Raw genomic sequence first — 16,477 nt, 5'->3', positions numbered from 1 at the left:
TAGGGGTGGATGTAGAATGAGTTGAGAGCTTATGGGTAAGGATTAAGGGGCAGGCTAACACAGGTGACACTGTTGTGGATGTTTACTACAGGTCACCTAATCAGGAAGAGGAAGCTGATGAGACCTTCTACAGACAGCTGGAAGCAGCCTCTTGATCCCAGTCCCTGATTTTCCCGGGGGACTTCAGCCACCCTGATACCTGCCGGAAAGACAAGACAGCTAGGCACACACAGTCCAGGAGGTTCCTTCAGAGCGCTGATGATAACTTTTTGATGTAGGTGGTGGAGGAGCCAACGAGGCAAGGTGCGCTTGTGGACCTTGTGCTTACAAACAAAGAAGGACTGGTTGGAGATGTGAAGGCTGAGGGCAGCCTTGGCTGCAGTGACCATGAGATGGTGGAGTTCAGGATCCCATGTGGAGGAAGCAGGGCAATAATTAGGCTTACAGCTGTGGACTTCAGGAGAGTTAACTTTAGCCTCTTCAAGGACCTACTTGGAGGAATCCCATGGGTTAGGGTTCTGGAAGGTAAGGGGGTCCAAGAGAGCTGGCGTCACTTTCTCCAAGCTTGAGATATGTGTAAGAAATCAAGCAAAAGGGGCAGGAGGCTTGCGTGGATGGGCAAGGAGGTTCTGGCAAAACTCAAAGAGAAGAAGGAAGTTTACGGGATGTGGAAGAAGGGACAGCCCACTTGGGAGGAATATGGCAATGTTGTCAGAGTATGCAGGGATGCAACAAGGAAGGCTAAGGTCCATTCGGAATTAGATCTGGCAAGGGATGTCAAGGACAACAAGGAAGAGCCTCTTCAGGTACATCAGTAGGAAAAGGAAGACTAGGGAAAACGTGGGCCTGCTGCTGAATGAGGTGGGTGCCCTGGTGATGAACGGTACAGAGAAGGCAGAGTTACTGCATGCCTTCTTTGCTTCAGTCTTTACTGCTAAGGCTGGCCCTCATCTTTCCCAGACCCTGGAGGCAATAGAGGAAGTCTGGAGCAGACTTTCCCTTGGTCAAGGACGATCAAGTTAGAGGTTATTTAAGCAAACTCAATACCCACAAATCCGTAAGTCCCAATGGGGTGCTCCCCCAAGTTCTGAGGGAGCTGGCAGATGTTGTTGCTAAGCCACTCTCCATCATCTTTGAAAGGTCATGGAGAACAGGAGAGGTGCCTGAGGGACCAGAGGAAAGCCAGTGTCACTCCAGGAGGACCCAGGAAACTACAGGCCAGTCAGCCTCACCTCCATCCCTGGAAAGGTGATGGAACAGCTCATCCTGGAGGTCATCTTGAAGCATGTGGAGGAAAAGAAGGTTATCAGGAGTAGTCAACATGGGTTAACCAAGGGGAAATCAAGCTTGACCAATCTGATAGCCTTCTGTGATGGAATGACTAGCTGGGTAAATGAGGGGAGAGCAGTGGATGTTGTCTACTTTGACTTCAGCAAGGCTTTTGACACTGTCTCCCATGACACCCTCATAGGTAACCTCAGGCAGTGTGGGTTAGATGAGTAGGCAGTGAGGTGGGTTGAGAACTGGCTGAATAGCAGAGCTCAGAGGGTTGTGAGCTCAGTGCCCTGGATGAAGGGCCAGAGTGTGCATGATTTTTCGCTGATGAAGTTTGCTGATGATACAGAACTAGGAGGAGTGGCTGACACACCAGAAGGCTGCACTGCCATTCAGCAGGAATGACAGGCTGGAGAGCTGGGCACGGGAACCTAATGAAGTTCAACAAAGGCAAGTGTGAGGTCCTGCACCTGGGGAGGAACAGCCCCACGCACCAGCACAGGCTGGGGGCAGACCTGCTGGAAGGCAGCTCTGCAGAGAAAGGCCTGGGAGCCCTGGGGGACAGCAAGCTGGCCATGAGCCAGCAGTGTGTCCTGGTGGCCAAGGAGGCCAGTGGGATCCTGGAGGGTTTCAGGAGGATGTGATCATCCCCCTCTGCTCTGCTCTGATGAGGCCACATATGTTGTTCTGGGTCCGCTTCTGGGCTCCCCAGTTCAAGAGAGACGGGGAACCACTGGAGAAGGTCCAGCGAAGGGCTACAAAGAGGGTGAGGGGCCTCGAGCACCTGCCTGAAGAGGAAAGGCTGAGAGAGCTGGGCCTGTTTAGCCTGGAGAAGAGAAGACTGAGAGGGGACCTTATTAATGCATACAAATATCTCAAGGGCGAGTTTGAAGATGGTGCCAGGCTCTTGTCAGTGATGCCCAGCAATAGGACAGGGGGAAACAGGCGCAAACCAAAACACAGAAAGTTCCCTCTGAATATGGGGAAAAACTTCCTTATTTTGAGCATGGCAGAGCCCTGGCACAGGCTGCCCAGAGAGGCTGTGGAGTCTCTCATGGAGACATTCAAAACCCACCTGGACACAACTCTGTACAACCTGCTGTAGGTGAACCTGCTTTAGCAGGGGGTTGGACTGGATGATCTCCAGAGGTCTCTTCCAGCCCTGAGTGTTCAGTGGTTCTGTGAAACGCTTAGGGAATTTTGAAAACCTTTGGAATCAATACCCTGAAATCCAAAGGAGAAATCTTGTACCATGGGAGTCTGTTATATTGCATGACTTCAGAGCAGTCTCTCTTTTCCCATTTGCCTGTGTAGTCTTGCTGAGCATCTCTGGGTAATTGGTGATAATTACCTCGAATCTTTGAACAGCACTGGTGTATTTCAAGACATTCTGGTAGCCCCCTCTACTTTCCTCATTTGTTCTGTTCCAAGCATTTTGAGAGACAGTTGACAAGTCTGGGTATGTCTGTCTGCTGGCTGAGCTTGGGAATGGACAAAAGAGCTGCTGGAGAAGGTTTGACGGGTAGGATAAATAGAACACTGCCGAGATAAATGAAGAGCTCCACCAAGGATCACTAGCTAACTTCTTTTTGTTCTTTTGTTTTGAAATATCAGCAGTGGGCCTAGTGGAGAGTGGCAGGAATTGTGAAGCTAAAGGGAGATAATTGCTCCATCTGTGCTTTGCAGGGACAGGGCTAGATAAACTTCTTGAAAACCTGCAGGCCAACTGCTAAATCAGTGTTCTTTGTCAATGAGAGGTCATCCGAAGGAGAAAAAGCAGAAGTTGGAGGATTAAGTGGAAATAACAAGACAAATGGAAGTAAGTCACTGAGAGATTAATTAAGGTCTGTTAAAACCGGAGTAGAAATGTTAAGATTAAACAATTTGAACACTTATTTTACGAGAGTTCTCAATATACCACCTATGAAGAACTTTTGCATTTCTTTATGTATACCTTTGAGTTTCAAAATGGCCCCGGAAGGTATCATTCCTACTTCTAAATGCTTGTTTTTCATTATGATCATAATTCATCTCGCTCTGTCTTATGAAGTACCAGTTAGTGCCAAGCAAAGAGATGAGGCTTTTTTTATTTGATATCAAATGAAAATAGGTATTTTCATTGAAAGATATCATTTTGGAACAGCATTCCAGAAGGGGATTCTGAGATCAAACCAGTTTAGATACAGCCTAAACTATTTTTGAAAGGAGTAATAGAGTGGAATTGCTTTTGGTATCAGGGAGCTGGCTTAGCTGAAGACATTAGCCCCATGTAGCTCTATCACAATCAATCCTGCAGCATTTTCTAGAGAAAGTCACCAATAAGTGGCTTTGCAGAGTCCTGCGCTCAACACAAGACACCATTTTTATGGCAGGGCACTTTCACGTTTAGGACCTCGTTCTGCATAGTGTACACAGTATTTTATGCTTCTGTTGGCAACTTTCTAGTAAACCACATATGTAGTTATATATATTCACTTTGAAAATTTCTTTCTCCATTTAACGTGAGGATGCTACAAAATCACCTAAAGCAATTGGAATTTGGGGTTTTATTTCTACAACAGAAGGGCCAGATCTTTCAATACATGTAAAAGAGCAGGATTTAAAGCGGGATATTGCTGTTTTGTCACCCATCTCTACTACAGTTATGTTCTTCCATGTTTGAAAATAACCCCAGACCTCCCATTATTTTAATAAGAATGTTCTTACATGTCTACATGAGCCACAAATGCCCTTTTAGCCTACCTATCTGTATGCTATATATGTGCCATTCCCTATTTAGGGGAACTGGGGTCTGTTCATACATGATTAAGTTTACTTCCCTGCCTTATGAATGTGTTGAAAGGGCACACTGAGTATACTTTTTCCAGCCAGATTGCTTTGAGCCCTGCTTTTTACATTCACTTTAGGCGCTCTTTAGCATTCTTATTTCTAAAGTAGCAAAGTAACAGGATTAACGTGTCAGCCACTAACACTAATTTGGGCATTAACACAGTACCTTTCTTTTCCCAGTTCTCCAATAAACCTATAATTCATATTTCAATGAGTTTAGTACTCACTCTTCTCTCTCTTGTTCTTCACAGAAGCAGGAAAAGCTTTGAGAGTCAATGCAGAAAGCTTTGTAAAATATAGCCCCATATTGGAAGTTATTCATACAATAAACTTTGTTGATGAATTACTTTAGATAAGAAGAGGTCAAAATAATTTGTCATGCTGTTATGCAGGCTTATCTTTTTCTTTCCCTTACTGGGAGAGTTTAGAAAAAGCAAACTGTTGCCCTACTTTCTGTTGATAGCAGCTGGCAAGAGGATGCTCATGGGATGTTGCATATGTGTCCATGCTGCATGATCAGATATTTGATATTAAAGTATGGTACTTGAAAAAGTAAAAAAACGGATTTAGTGCAAAGGGCTTTCCACATAGAACCATTGGTGGTTTGTATTCAGCCAGTTACCTGGATCCGTAGGAATTAGGAGATAGAAGCTGGTATCTACCAGTCCAGGTCCTGCTTTGTGATTTGAGAGTTTGTAGGATTTCAGCATACAGCAGGCACAACTGCTAGAAGCACTAGATATTTTTGATTATACAGAAAAATTAACAAAGAGCAGCTTTGTATTTATTATTTTGCAATAATGGGCTTGGTCATCTGCTCTAAATGTTGCTGCCTTAGGTCCAGTTACTTAAACCTTCCTAACAGCAGTGTAAATTGACTTGCTCAATTATAATGTCATGAACAGTCTTACTGGACTTACCTCAAAGGGGTGAGCTGGGCTGCTTGTAGGGATGAGGGAGAGCTCTGAAAGGAGGAAAAGAAAAGACAACAGTAAAGAAGACTATGGAAGACACTCAGGTCAATTTGATACTCACTAAATACTTTTTTGTCTCATAAAATTAAAAAAAGCATCAGCTTTTTCAGCATATGGAAGTAGCGAGTGCGTCCTCTGTGCTCACCACAACCCTTCTTGGCCAAACAACTCATGAGGTAGAGAGATATTGTTGCTGTGCTGTGAACAGGGAAGAACATTTATGTAATTTTTGTGGCAACAGGAAATGATCCAGTATCAGAGATTCTCATCAAACCCATATGAAGAAGCCAAAGGATCTATGATTGTTTCTAGTTTGCTTGAACATGGCATTTGACAGCAAGTGAATGAAGTGCAACTCAGGGATTGATTTAAACGCCTTGTCAGACTTCTGACCAGTGCTAAACTGCTTGTTTTTCCTGTGTGCATCTGGTGAATCTTAAGCAGATGCATTCTTCCATTCTTCTATTTTTTGTATAGCTGGGACTTAAGAGAGCACTGGAGAGAAGTTTTCTGGGGAAAGAAGTAAGTTATTTAGGCAGACATCTGAATTCCTCCCTGCTGTGGAAATAGGCTCTGTGCTGTGACTCAAATTAGGGGTAACAGGCAGCACATGATTTTTATTACTTTGCTGCCTTGGCTTAATACTTCATTTTGCCTGAAGAGAGTTGGTCGTTTAAGATGTACTGCCTCTTTGGAACCGCAAACTAAACCTTAACAGAAGATGCACCGTTCTGTGAGAAACCTTAACGTTTCACAAGATCAGGCATGAATCAATTTGTGCTGTTTGATGTTTTATGCCAAAGCTCGTATCTAACAATTTGAGTCAGTTAAACTTGGACCTTGAATGAACTGTTTGACTTGTCCAGCTCCTTCTGAACTTCCTTACTCATGGAAGAAGAGCTCCATTTGGTTTAATTTCTTTCTTCTTTTGGAGCCTACATTAAAAACTGGGGGTTTAAAGGGCCTTAAAGGGTCCTTGATGCATTTTGTAAGAGTAGCAGGTTGTTCTTTAGCCAGAAGGAGCACACCATTCATCTACTAGAGGCTGTAAATACTGTTTTATCTGTTTTCTTTACCAGGTTTTCAATTAGTCTCATGCCTTGCAGCCTGGGTGTCCATCTAAGCCTCTCTCCCCTCACATGCTCACACTTGGACTGTTTATTCTAAGAATGGATTTGGGTACAAATCCTGCAGCAAGTGTTCTCAGCTCTTTCTTTTTCTCTTTTTATTATTTTTTTCTGGCTGAATACCATAGTCATCAGAATCTAGGAGGCATCTGGGGCTGTCAGCATCACTGTTATCAAGTGCTGGCATCACCAGTTACCTCCTTGCCTTACCTACTATGCCCTGGGAATTCAAAGTAGAAGTAACCACTTTTGTTTCTCACTATTGTTAGTCAATAAGTACTTTACTCCACCATTTCTTAAGCAGCGATTGAGGAAGCCTATAAAGAAGGTATTTACTGGATGTGTTCAAATGTGCAAATGAATGAAAAAAAACCCCAAACCTTACCATTATGAGAATTTAGGATTTGACGATATGAAAGGATATAATCGTGTAGCAAATAAAAGCTTTCTTTTGAATTAGAGCCACTGCATATGTAGCTTGATATAATTACAAAGAAGAAAAATTTTAATTTTCTTTTACTTTTTATCTAATATCTTTGACTTGGACTTTGTCATTCATGATAAGATAGAAATCTTTAAAGATCTTTAACCTATAACCATCTCTTATGCTGTTTTTAGCTTTATGTGTGCTGGCATTTAAATGAAACAACCAAGGGAGTCTTAAATGCCATTATAAGCATGTTCATTCCAGCTGTTTGCAGGATTGTATAGGTCAACCAGCCAAGGGGCTTGACTTCAGTGTTTTGGGATCAGTTACAGCTTCATTGGAGGGTTGAAATTCAATCTTAAATCACTGGGCTGTAACGAGTTGGCGCTGCAGGGTTTTATTACAATAGTTGGCTTCTTCCCTATCATGGCTACCCACAGACTGTGACTGCATTTTTATAGAGTCTGTTTGGTACAGATGTAGCACTCAGCCTCGGGTATATCACAATGGCACCTGTAGTTTTCTGGGAAGTGGGACTATTTAATGCCACCTTTTATATGACTGCAGTCAGGCAACCCTGCAGAACAAATATTAACAGACTCTTCCATGCTGATGAGCTTCTTCAATAATTTACTGTTGCCTTTCTGAGCCAGGTCCTGCAGCCTTGATGCAGTCGCAGCTTCTTTTGACTTCTGCGGAAGTTTTGCCAGAGCCAAAACTAGAGGCTTATGTTGTTTTGTGAAAGTACTCAGCACCCGCATATCAAATTCATCACTCAAAAGCTTCCTGCACACCACTGGTGTAGCTGCAAGCCTTTTGTAGTACACGTAACTAGGAAAACAGTTTTCCTTTAAGAATTACCTTTGTTCTTTGCCTGTTGGATAATGTTACATAGTGATACTATATATATATATATATATTTGTTAAGATGTGGAGAAAATGAGCTATTGAAGAGAACCCTTTCAGCATCTTATAATTACATTTATAGATTTCCAAGATCTGGCATTTACTAGCTCTCCTTATTACACTATGGACCAAATTCTCAGATAAGATCAACCACTTTGCCAGTGGTGTAGTGGTGGCTTGTTCTGAGACATTAGTACAGTGTATTGGCTTCCAAAAATTGAGCCTATATTGCTTACTACTTACCTTTTTTCTTAAGCAGTTATTGAAGAACTGCTGGTAAACTATTGGAGTGACGCTTTTTTTTTCTCAGAAAAAATACTTTGAATGATTTTGCTAAAAGCATGATGTCTTCTGCAATATTATGCGCTATCACTACCATCATCCTCCAATTAACTTATTCACTAAAGCACTTACAGGAATGGTGGAAAGACTGTTACCTAGTTCTCAATATTTTCCATATGAGTTGCATAGTTGAATAACAGTAACATTCACTGTTGAAAGGCAACACAGACCCTCTTAAAATGAAGGACTTTTTTTTTTTTTTTTTTTCTTCTTATCTGCCCTTTTCTTTGTTTCTGTGCTTTGGCCTTCTCTAACCTTGGCTACTATTCTTTTATTGAGCTCTTTCAGCATATATATATTTTTTGCATTTTATTTTATGCAGTTCTACAGCTAACCAAGTGACAGCCAATTACCTATCTATCTGACCAACACTGCAAGAGCACTTTTGATATTAGATCATCAGGGCTTTTTTTCTTCTTTGACAATTACTTGTCAGAAAGCTAGCAGTTACTCTTTTGCTCCATGAAACTGAACTTACTATAAACATTAGTGATTTACTCAGAACCTTCCTTGAAATTCAATAACCTTCATGCCACATAATCTTATAAATGTATTTAGTGAGCTGTTACAAGGGATTATCATCTTAAAATCACCCAGAAGCTAGTGTTTCACCTAGACAAGTGAATTCAGATCTAATGGGAATCTCCTCCGGGGTCAGATGATTGCTTTAACTGTCACCGAAGGTATAAAGAAGTGATTTAAGTCAAATTTTAACATTTCACAGTAACACAGACTACACTCATCTTTGGTTATGAAGCCTCTATTGAAAGGCGGTATGTCACAGGTAAGGGGGCTGTAACCTTTAGCTGAGGGACTGTAACTTCCTAAATAGTGTTCTTAGCCAAGAGTGATCATCTGACACCACCCTTCCACTTCGGATTCAAATGTTCTCCCCTCCATTACAAACCTGGCATTTCTCTCATGTTAAATCTTATGTTCCTTCTTGCTGAAGTCAAGGCTGTCAGTAAGATTCTGAAATTACAGCAAGAGTATAAAAAACGTATAGAAACTCTTTTATGCTTTACTGGTCAGTCTTTGACACAAATAAATTTTTATTATTATATTTTTAACTTTCTTGCTTTTCTGTTAGAAACTTTGGATTTTAGCATTTGGTAAGTCAGTCTTTTACTCTCCAACGTTGGGGTTTTATTCAGACTAGTTTGGTAGCTTTTTGATGTCTTTTTCCCTTAAATTAGAAGGTACCTATTCTCCAAAACAATGTAGAAGTACAATGTGAAAATTGTGCATTTGCCCCAAGGTTTTACAAAAAATGTTTTCTGAGTGGAACATCTGTCAAGGAAAAGGAAATGCACACCTAAGAGCGCTGGAATGTGAAGACAGGGCTTAAAAGTCAAATGTGGCTAGTGCTAAAAATGACCTTGATCCAAGGTCTTCTCTATTCCAGCCAACTACCCAGGCTACAAGGTGGTATAAGCAGATCACACTGCTCCTCACCTGCCTCGACATTACTCTCTTCCTTGTGGTGGTGTGTAGCTTTTTGGGGATTCACAGTCATCTGGGCAAAAAACGGAAGGAAGGAGGGAAGAAAAGAAGGAAGGAAGGAGAGAGGATGGGATGGGACGGGACGGGACAGGACAGAAGGATGGGTTGGGAGGGAAAGATGAGTGTACTGCTGGGCTCATCAAAGATGTTCTGGAGTTTCAGAACAGAGGGTCCTTAAAGCTCCAGGTGGATTTTCCTGGAGGAGACTTGTGAACCAGTTCAGTTTTTAACAGTTGCATCGGCCAAACTGGACCAAAATGTCTGTAATTCAGCGTGGCATGTTGGAAACTAGTGGTAATAGTAACAGGCACAACAGTCCTCAGAGATTCATCTTGTCCAGGAAAACCTTCCTGAAGCCACGTGTTAAATATATGACCATAAAATGAAGCAGAGAGTTTTGCAGAAAACATCTTCATCCTTGGGAGCAATAGTTATTATGGTTGATGAGATGTGCACTAGCACTTCTTGTGTGATAATTATTAGCAGCATCAGCCAACTCTGACTCTTACATGCCTAATTCAAATGTTTCAGATCATTCCTGACTTGAACTTAGAATATGAATGCTCTGGACTGTAATTTTTGGTTTCACCATTTTTTCTATACTATTCATTTTTGAAAGCTGGGGAAACAGTCCATTTGAGAAGTCATAATAATTTGTATATTTTTCCTAGCTTTTATATTGTTTTTGTTTCAAAAAAACATTTCAAAACTCTGTACTTTTACAGCTCTGCAGTTATTATGTATTTAATTTTATGATTGCTGTTAGATTTCTTCAATACAAGTTTTTTAGATATAGAATGGATACTTTTCTGATTATAATTTCTAGGGATTGTCTTACATGACAAATTAAAGCAGCTTTTTGATATCAGATGCAAAGTAGATTATACTTGCATAATTTTGTAAACAGTAATTTATAGGTTATCAAATTTTCAGCTATTTCTATATATCATTAGCCTTTTATTTTTATATTAAGCAGTTTTATGTTTTTATATTTATATCAAGTCACTTTTAGTTTTTTTCTTTTCTAAAAAGATCTGTTACATATGAAACCGCTTCTTGATCCAGTTGCTCCTTCTGTTACGGATGTAGATCTATTTGGTCGTCTCAAATTAATGTGTCATTTATAAAAGCTTTTCCATTAAAATATAAAACTGACTTATCCAAGAGGTTTCTGACAGAAGCGAAAATTGGGTTTTTAAATTCATTTTGAAAAGTTGACTTTGTAACTCTGCTGTAGTGTCTCATCACTCAGACAGCTTCTGATAACGTATTTTGAAGTATAATAGGACCTGAGCATTTAGAGGAGGGGTTTACTCTATAGAGGGTGTTGAAGTCTGCTCTCAAAAATGCTTTTTGATCTCTCCATTGGCTAGGACCATCTCAGTGATTTCTTTCTGTAGAACCTATGCAGCATTGCTGATTGCCGCCTTACCTTTTATTTTGTTACTCCTTAACCATAAGCAGCATATGGGGCATTAAGGCTACAGCATCCATACTTATTCCTGTTCAGGATGTTCCAAATGTGCTGCACTGGTTGCTCCATCTAGGTGGAGAAGCTCAAAATTCAAACAGATTAGCTCACCTAAAATTTATGCTGCTCTTAACAGAAAAGAGCTTGGGCATGGCCAGCAGAGAAAGTTCAGCCTGTGTGACTTTAATGCAGCCCAGTCTTGCAGCTTAGGACCTTCTTGCACTCTGCAGAAAGAGGGACGTGGCCTGGACAGACTTAGTGAAACAAAGAGGTAAAAGAACAAAACAAATGTGGCACATCTTCATTAAGTGATCTGATGTAGTCCCACTAGAGCATTTTACTGCTAATCCTGGTCTCCTGAGTTGTGCACTTTACATTACAAGATTTTCCATGCTAACGATGACTAAATAACAAAGCGCTCCCTTGGCAGCAGTAATAAGAAATATTATGTCTCATTTTCCAAGTGTTGTTATGATAAGAAAATATTATTTTCTATCAACTTTGATAGATTTTTCTAAGTTCTCATGAAAATTTTTACACAACTGGACATCGGTTTCACTAAAAACAGACCTCCAGTATTTAATTTGCAAAAACTGAAACCCTCTTTTTTTAGGTTTGGGTTATTATTCCACTTTTATGTTAATCATTAAAAACCAGCATCAAACAACAATTTATGATGGATACTCCCAAAGTTTTGCTATCTTAGTTATGACGACTAGTGGAGGTGCCAGCTGCTCCTAATGTGCTTGTTAGGGAAGTGAGTTGATAGTAAACCCCAGAGGAACTCAGCCACATCAAGTATACCCCATTTCTCCAGCCTCAGACTCCTCTACCCTACTAAGTTGATACCTGTCTTCTAGCAATGGGAGAAGTTGAGCCAGCTAATTTTGGGAACCTCTGCCTTGCCTTCAGGGTTCAGGCTTTTTTTGCTGTTTTCAGAGAAATCTGAAAATGGTGATGAAAGCAGAAATCCTTGAGGGAAAACTTCTGGATAAAAGCAGCCTCTTTATCATCAAAATGTTCTTGGTGAAGCATTTCAAACTGCTGACATTCACATAACTCCAAGTGAAACGGTCGTAGCGTCTGCTTCTTCCCAACTGCACCGCATGGCACAGGTTTATCTGGTGGCCACTTGTGGCTACTGGGATTTTGGATCTGTGCAAACAGTACTGACTCTTCAAACCTGTATAAAACCAGCCTGTAATTGTGCACAGCTACCTGTTTCACTCACTTGATTCTGATGATGTCTGTGCAGTGAATTACCTGAATCACAGACTGGGTTAGGGACTGCTTTTGTTCATCTGCACGGAGCTGAAAAGTCTGTGGCTTTCACCTCTGCTTGGGGACTGTTGAGTGAAATACTAAACAAAAGAACAGCAGTGCTTATGTGCTTTCTCTGTTCAGTGCATATTGTCCATGGTATAAAGAAAACAGAACTTAATGTTTCCTCTGCCGTTAGCATGTATTTTTAGGTTTTTAGTGCCTATCTGTGCTGTCTGCAAGAAAATTTTTTAATTTAGAAGAGAGCAGCAATTTAAGCAGGACAGACATGCCTCCTACCTCTTTCTTTTCTTTAGGTTTTTTTGCCCCACTAATGTATTCTGTGGGCTTTAAAGATGAGACAAATTACTCGGTGTTGGCGACAAGAGCAAAATAAATGAGACTTAGCTGCACAGCAAAGTCGTACTGCATAGCCTGATAGTGAAAGGGCTTGTTAGTGGGGAAGCAATAGTGCTATATGTTTGGTGTCCTGCTTCCAGCACTCCTTTGGTGGTTTACATGCTGTGACTGTATATAAAAATAAAGAAGGAGCCCTGCAGGCAAGAAATACAATCAACTCCCCCAATCCTGGATAAGTGCCATAAGCAGTAGGCTGTAGACTCATGTTTCTGCTTGTGCTCTTTTTTTAACTCACTAAATACAAATTCGTATTTTTTGGCTGGTGACAGAGCTTCAAGGAGAAGCTTTCTTCCTCGGTATCCTAATGGGTAGGAGGTGGGAGGAGAGGGATGGAGACACCTCGGTAGGCAGCAGGAGAGGAAACTGAAACTTATTTGTGTTTGTGGTGGGTGCCTTTACCACAGTAATCCATAAAAAAAGCTCTTTTTTTTTTTTTAATGTGTATGTCTGTCTACAGTGCATATACACATTTGTACAACCACCTTTGGGAAGATGCTTGTGGCTGCTGTGCTGTTTTGTGGGAGCCCGGTCCTGCTAGATGTGCTCAGAGCTTGCTTGGCAGATATCAAGGAGGTACACATGAAGGGAAACTTTCTGCCTGGTCCAGTTTAGGCATCAGCTGAGTACCAAGAGTGTTGACATGGGTCTGTTGGCAAAGCGCAGTGGCTATATTCATTGACTCTGCAGTACTATGTCTTTCAGGCATTTAAGGTGCTGATCTACATGGCTCTAAAATTGCTCCTAAGGACCAGTTTAAGAAAGGACATACACTAAAAAGCTTCATTCATATCTGTGCTGCAGGCTTCTGTCTGACAGCTGTAGGTGTTTCAACACTACATAAAACATCTAAGGGCAGCCATCACTTGCAGTGAACCAGCTGTGTGAAATGAATTTTGTAAATACCCACTATGGTCAATGTTCTCTATACCAGCAAATTCACATGTGCCTGGGAAAGAAGCCAGACAGTGGCATACCACTGTGGGTGCTGGTCAGCAATTGAGAGTCCTCCATCATGTTAACTGGGCTCCTTGTGACCAGCGGTCATCCCAGACATTTCACCTGTGCCCAGGGACCATTTTGAGTAGATAGGTATGTAGTTTGCAGATGGCTGCCCTGTTTCAGAGCCAAGGACACAACTGGAGGCAATCCTAAGCGAGCTGCCTTCCATGCTTGGAGTGTTGCAGGGCACCATCAATTTATTGGTGCAGGCAAAGACCTAGGCTACATGACAGTTTTAATGAATGTCAGGGCAGAGGTGGCTGATAAGCAGATTCTAGTCTGATTTGGCAACTCCATCCATATAACATCATGTGCTGTGTGATAATTTTTCATTTATATATACTGGGCCAGATGTTTCACTGATAAAAGTCAATGTAACTTCACTGCAGCGGAGCTGCATCAAGTTGGTGATTCTATCTTTGTTCATTTCATTGTTTAGATTTATATTTATAACCTCAACGTAAAGATTGTGTTTTTCGTGACTGGTGTAAGGGAAGATTTTTGTACACGAAGTATGGATTCTGCTCTCAGTGACACCTAGGCCCATCTTGTAGGTGAGGATTGAATCTGGCCATGATGAAAAATGAAACGTTTTATGTGAAATACCTACATATGAGAATACTTACTTTGGTATTCACAGGACCATGCTTATTCCATCTGTCTCAGTTATAAATATTTTAAGTGCATATTTTGGTAAATTTTAGGGTTTGTAACAATGTAGTAAAATCAAGTAGATGTGTAATATGTTTTAGCAAGCACAGAAACTCAGCTTTTTCTCAGTAGGATTCTGTTTAGATGCTCAAAAAAGTCTTGCTATGGCTGGAACAATATCGAACCAAGTTTAAACGTCAACAGGTGTGCTGCTGAGAAAGTTGATTTTAGCATCTGTAGAATAATAGACTGGGTTGTCAGAAATAAGTAGCAAATGTGTTTGCAGAAGAATTTTAATCTGGCTTTTTTTTCCCCCCTTTAACATTCAGAAATGCAGAATTACCTAAGAACCACATGCTGATACAAGGATAAAGGTTGATGTTTCTTAGCCTACTGCATTTCCACACCAACGTAAATCCACCTCTGGCCCTGGGGACAGTGCGAAGAGAGTCCTTAGGCTGCCACTGTGTCTTCCTGATTTGCACTTGCCCGAAGCAACCTAGCAGATTATGGCAGAGCTCAGATAGCTCATTTGGCTGTTGATTTTGAAACAGATTACTCCAAGGTCTTCCAACTTTTTCTACAGCCTTTCACTACCTGAACCTCAGTCCATGCTTCAGGTAGTGTGGAGATCCCAGCAGTCTTCCTGCATTAGGGAACTCCCGGGAACATACCCAGTAGCCTCATCTGGGACTCCTCTGAGCCTGCTCTGCCCTTTTTGGTCAAAATCTGTCTCCTTTAGAAATAAACTGAGAAACTTGCAGTCAAGTCTAGTTGAGGATAAATCGAAGAAAACAAAGACATGGGGAAGGGAGGGAGCATGATGATACTTCAGTAACAATAGCAAGGTTTGCATGGCTTTGCTCAACCTAGGTGAGCTGCTGTTTAAGACAAATTTTGTATTTAAATAAATATTGTCAACCCTTAGAGTTTTCAGCATATAAGAATAAAACAAAGCTTGTCTGCATTTGGTTTGTAGAGGTATTTTTGTACTATATAAGGGTTTAAAAAATATTTTCTTAAATTAAAGTTTTTCCCAAGTGCTTTTTTATTAGATGTTTTGTATGTTGACTGGTAGCTATCTTCAGATACCAGTGTACTGGCAACGCTGACAGGAACCATAGTTTCAGAATTTTGCCATACTTTTATCTGGTTAAGCCTAGTGCAAGTAACAAAATGTCAAGTATTCTGTCTCACCTGTAATTAAAAAGTGGATGTTCTTTTTATGTGTTTTCTTACAGCTGGCAGCATTAGAGAGACAGATCTTTGACTTCCTTGGTTTCCAGTGGGCTCCTATCCTTGGCAATTTCCTACAAATAATAGTTGTCATTTTGGGTTTGTTTGGAACCATCCAGTTTAGGCCTCGATATATAGTTGTGGTAAGTCTCATTTATTATCTATTATTTTTTTGCAATTGGTTTTAAAACCTGTAATATTACAATGCAGAATTTTCTTGGTTAGAAAACACCAGATGGTAGTTCCGTAGAAACTTTAGAAGTCTCCATGTCTTTTTGCAAATTTAGAACTAGTGAGTGGCATTTCTGTGATTTTGGAAGCTATCAAGAGCGGGTATCCTAGAGAAAGTGCTGCCAAAATTCTGACCATGATAAAAGTCCTTAGTAAGATTCTTTAAAGAATGGGACTCTTTAAAGACTCATGGGGAAAATCTACAATTAGACTATGTATGAATGAATAAAAGAAATACAAAAGGTTGCTCTCTGCAATAGACAAGCAGAATCAATGGACATTTTAAAAACCATGTATTTGTAAGGGTCAAGTTGTATTTAACTACATCTTCATGTTAAACAGGGAGAAACAAGGACTATAGAAACTCCTTCAGTCCTGTGACCTGTGGGTTCCAAATAAATCTCCTTCTCACTTACATCTAATTTTGCTAAGACCTGTATTTACAGCCTTGACCCTAAATAGTTAGAAATCGTCTTGATGATTGTAACTTGAAGCATCATGGGTTTTTTTCCCCATGTTCTCAACATAGCCAGGAATAAAAAGACCTTCCAAAGCTGTGAAGGAAACTGCCAACAAAAAATACCACTTTTCCTCCCCCACAGTCTCTTCTGAATGGATGAATACTGTGTCTTTACCTGGCAGTGTCTGTATCTGGAACATTTCAGTTGTGTTGTCAGTAATGGACTTAAGGAGGCTAAAGCTTTTATTTTTTCCTCACAAAAGACTGAAATAAATGTCTACAGGGGAAACCTCATTAAACAAATACTTAAAAAGCTTTTCTAGTCAAGCTTGTAATCCTGTAATTCTTTGTTATGTCTTAAAAGAA

The 16,477-nt window shown here is 40.7% G+C and overlaps 1 protein-coding gene across 2 annotated transcripts in view; it reads left to right on the top strand.

Moving 5' to 3' along the window:
* NKAIN3 (sodium/potassium transporting ATPase interacting 3) overlaps positions 1–16,477 on the top strand; it is a 367,328-nt gene that overhangs the window by 162,051 nt on the left and 188,800 nt on the right. For both annotated transcript variants that reach the window (XM_055706317.1, XM_055706316.1), the window contains exon 2: positions 15,426–15,563. In XM_055706317.1, coding sequence (XP_055562292.1) covers positions 15,426–15,563 — 138 coding nt within the window. The remainder of the gene's footprint in view (positions 1–15,425; positions 15,564–16,477) is intronic.

The sequence above is a fragment of the Falco cherrug genome, chromosome 3 (assembly GCF_023634085.1).
Source record: "Falco cherrug isolate bFalChe1 chromosome 3, bFalChe1.pri, whole genome shotgun sequence".
In the NCBI taxonomy this organism is placed as follows: Eukaryota; Metazoa; Chordata; class Aves; order Falconiformes; family Falconidae; genus Falco; species Falco cherrug.
This window is presented reverse-complemented; position numbering and strand designations above follow the sequence as displayed.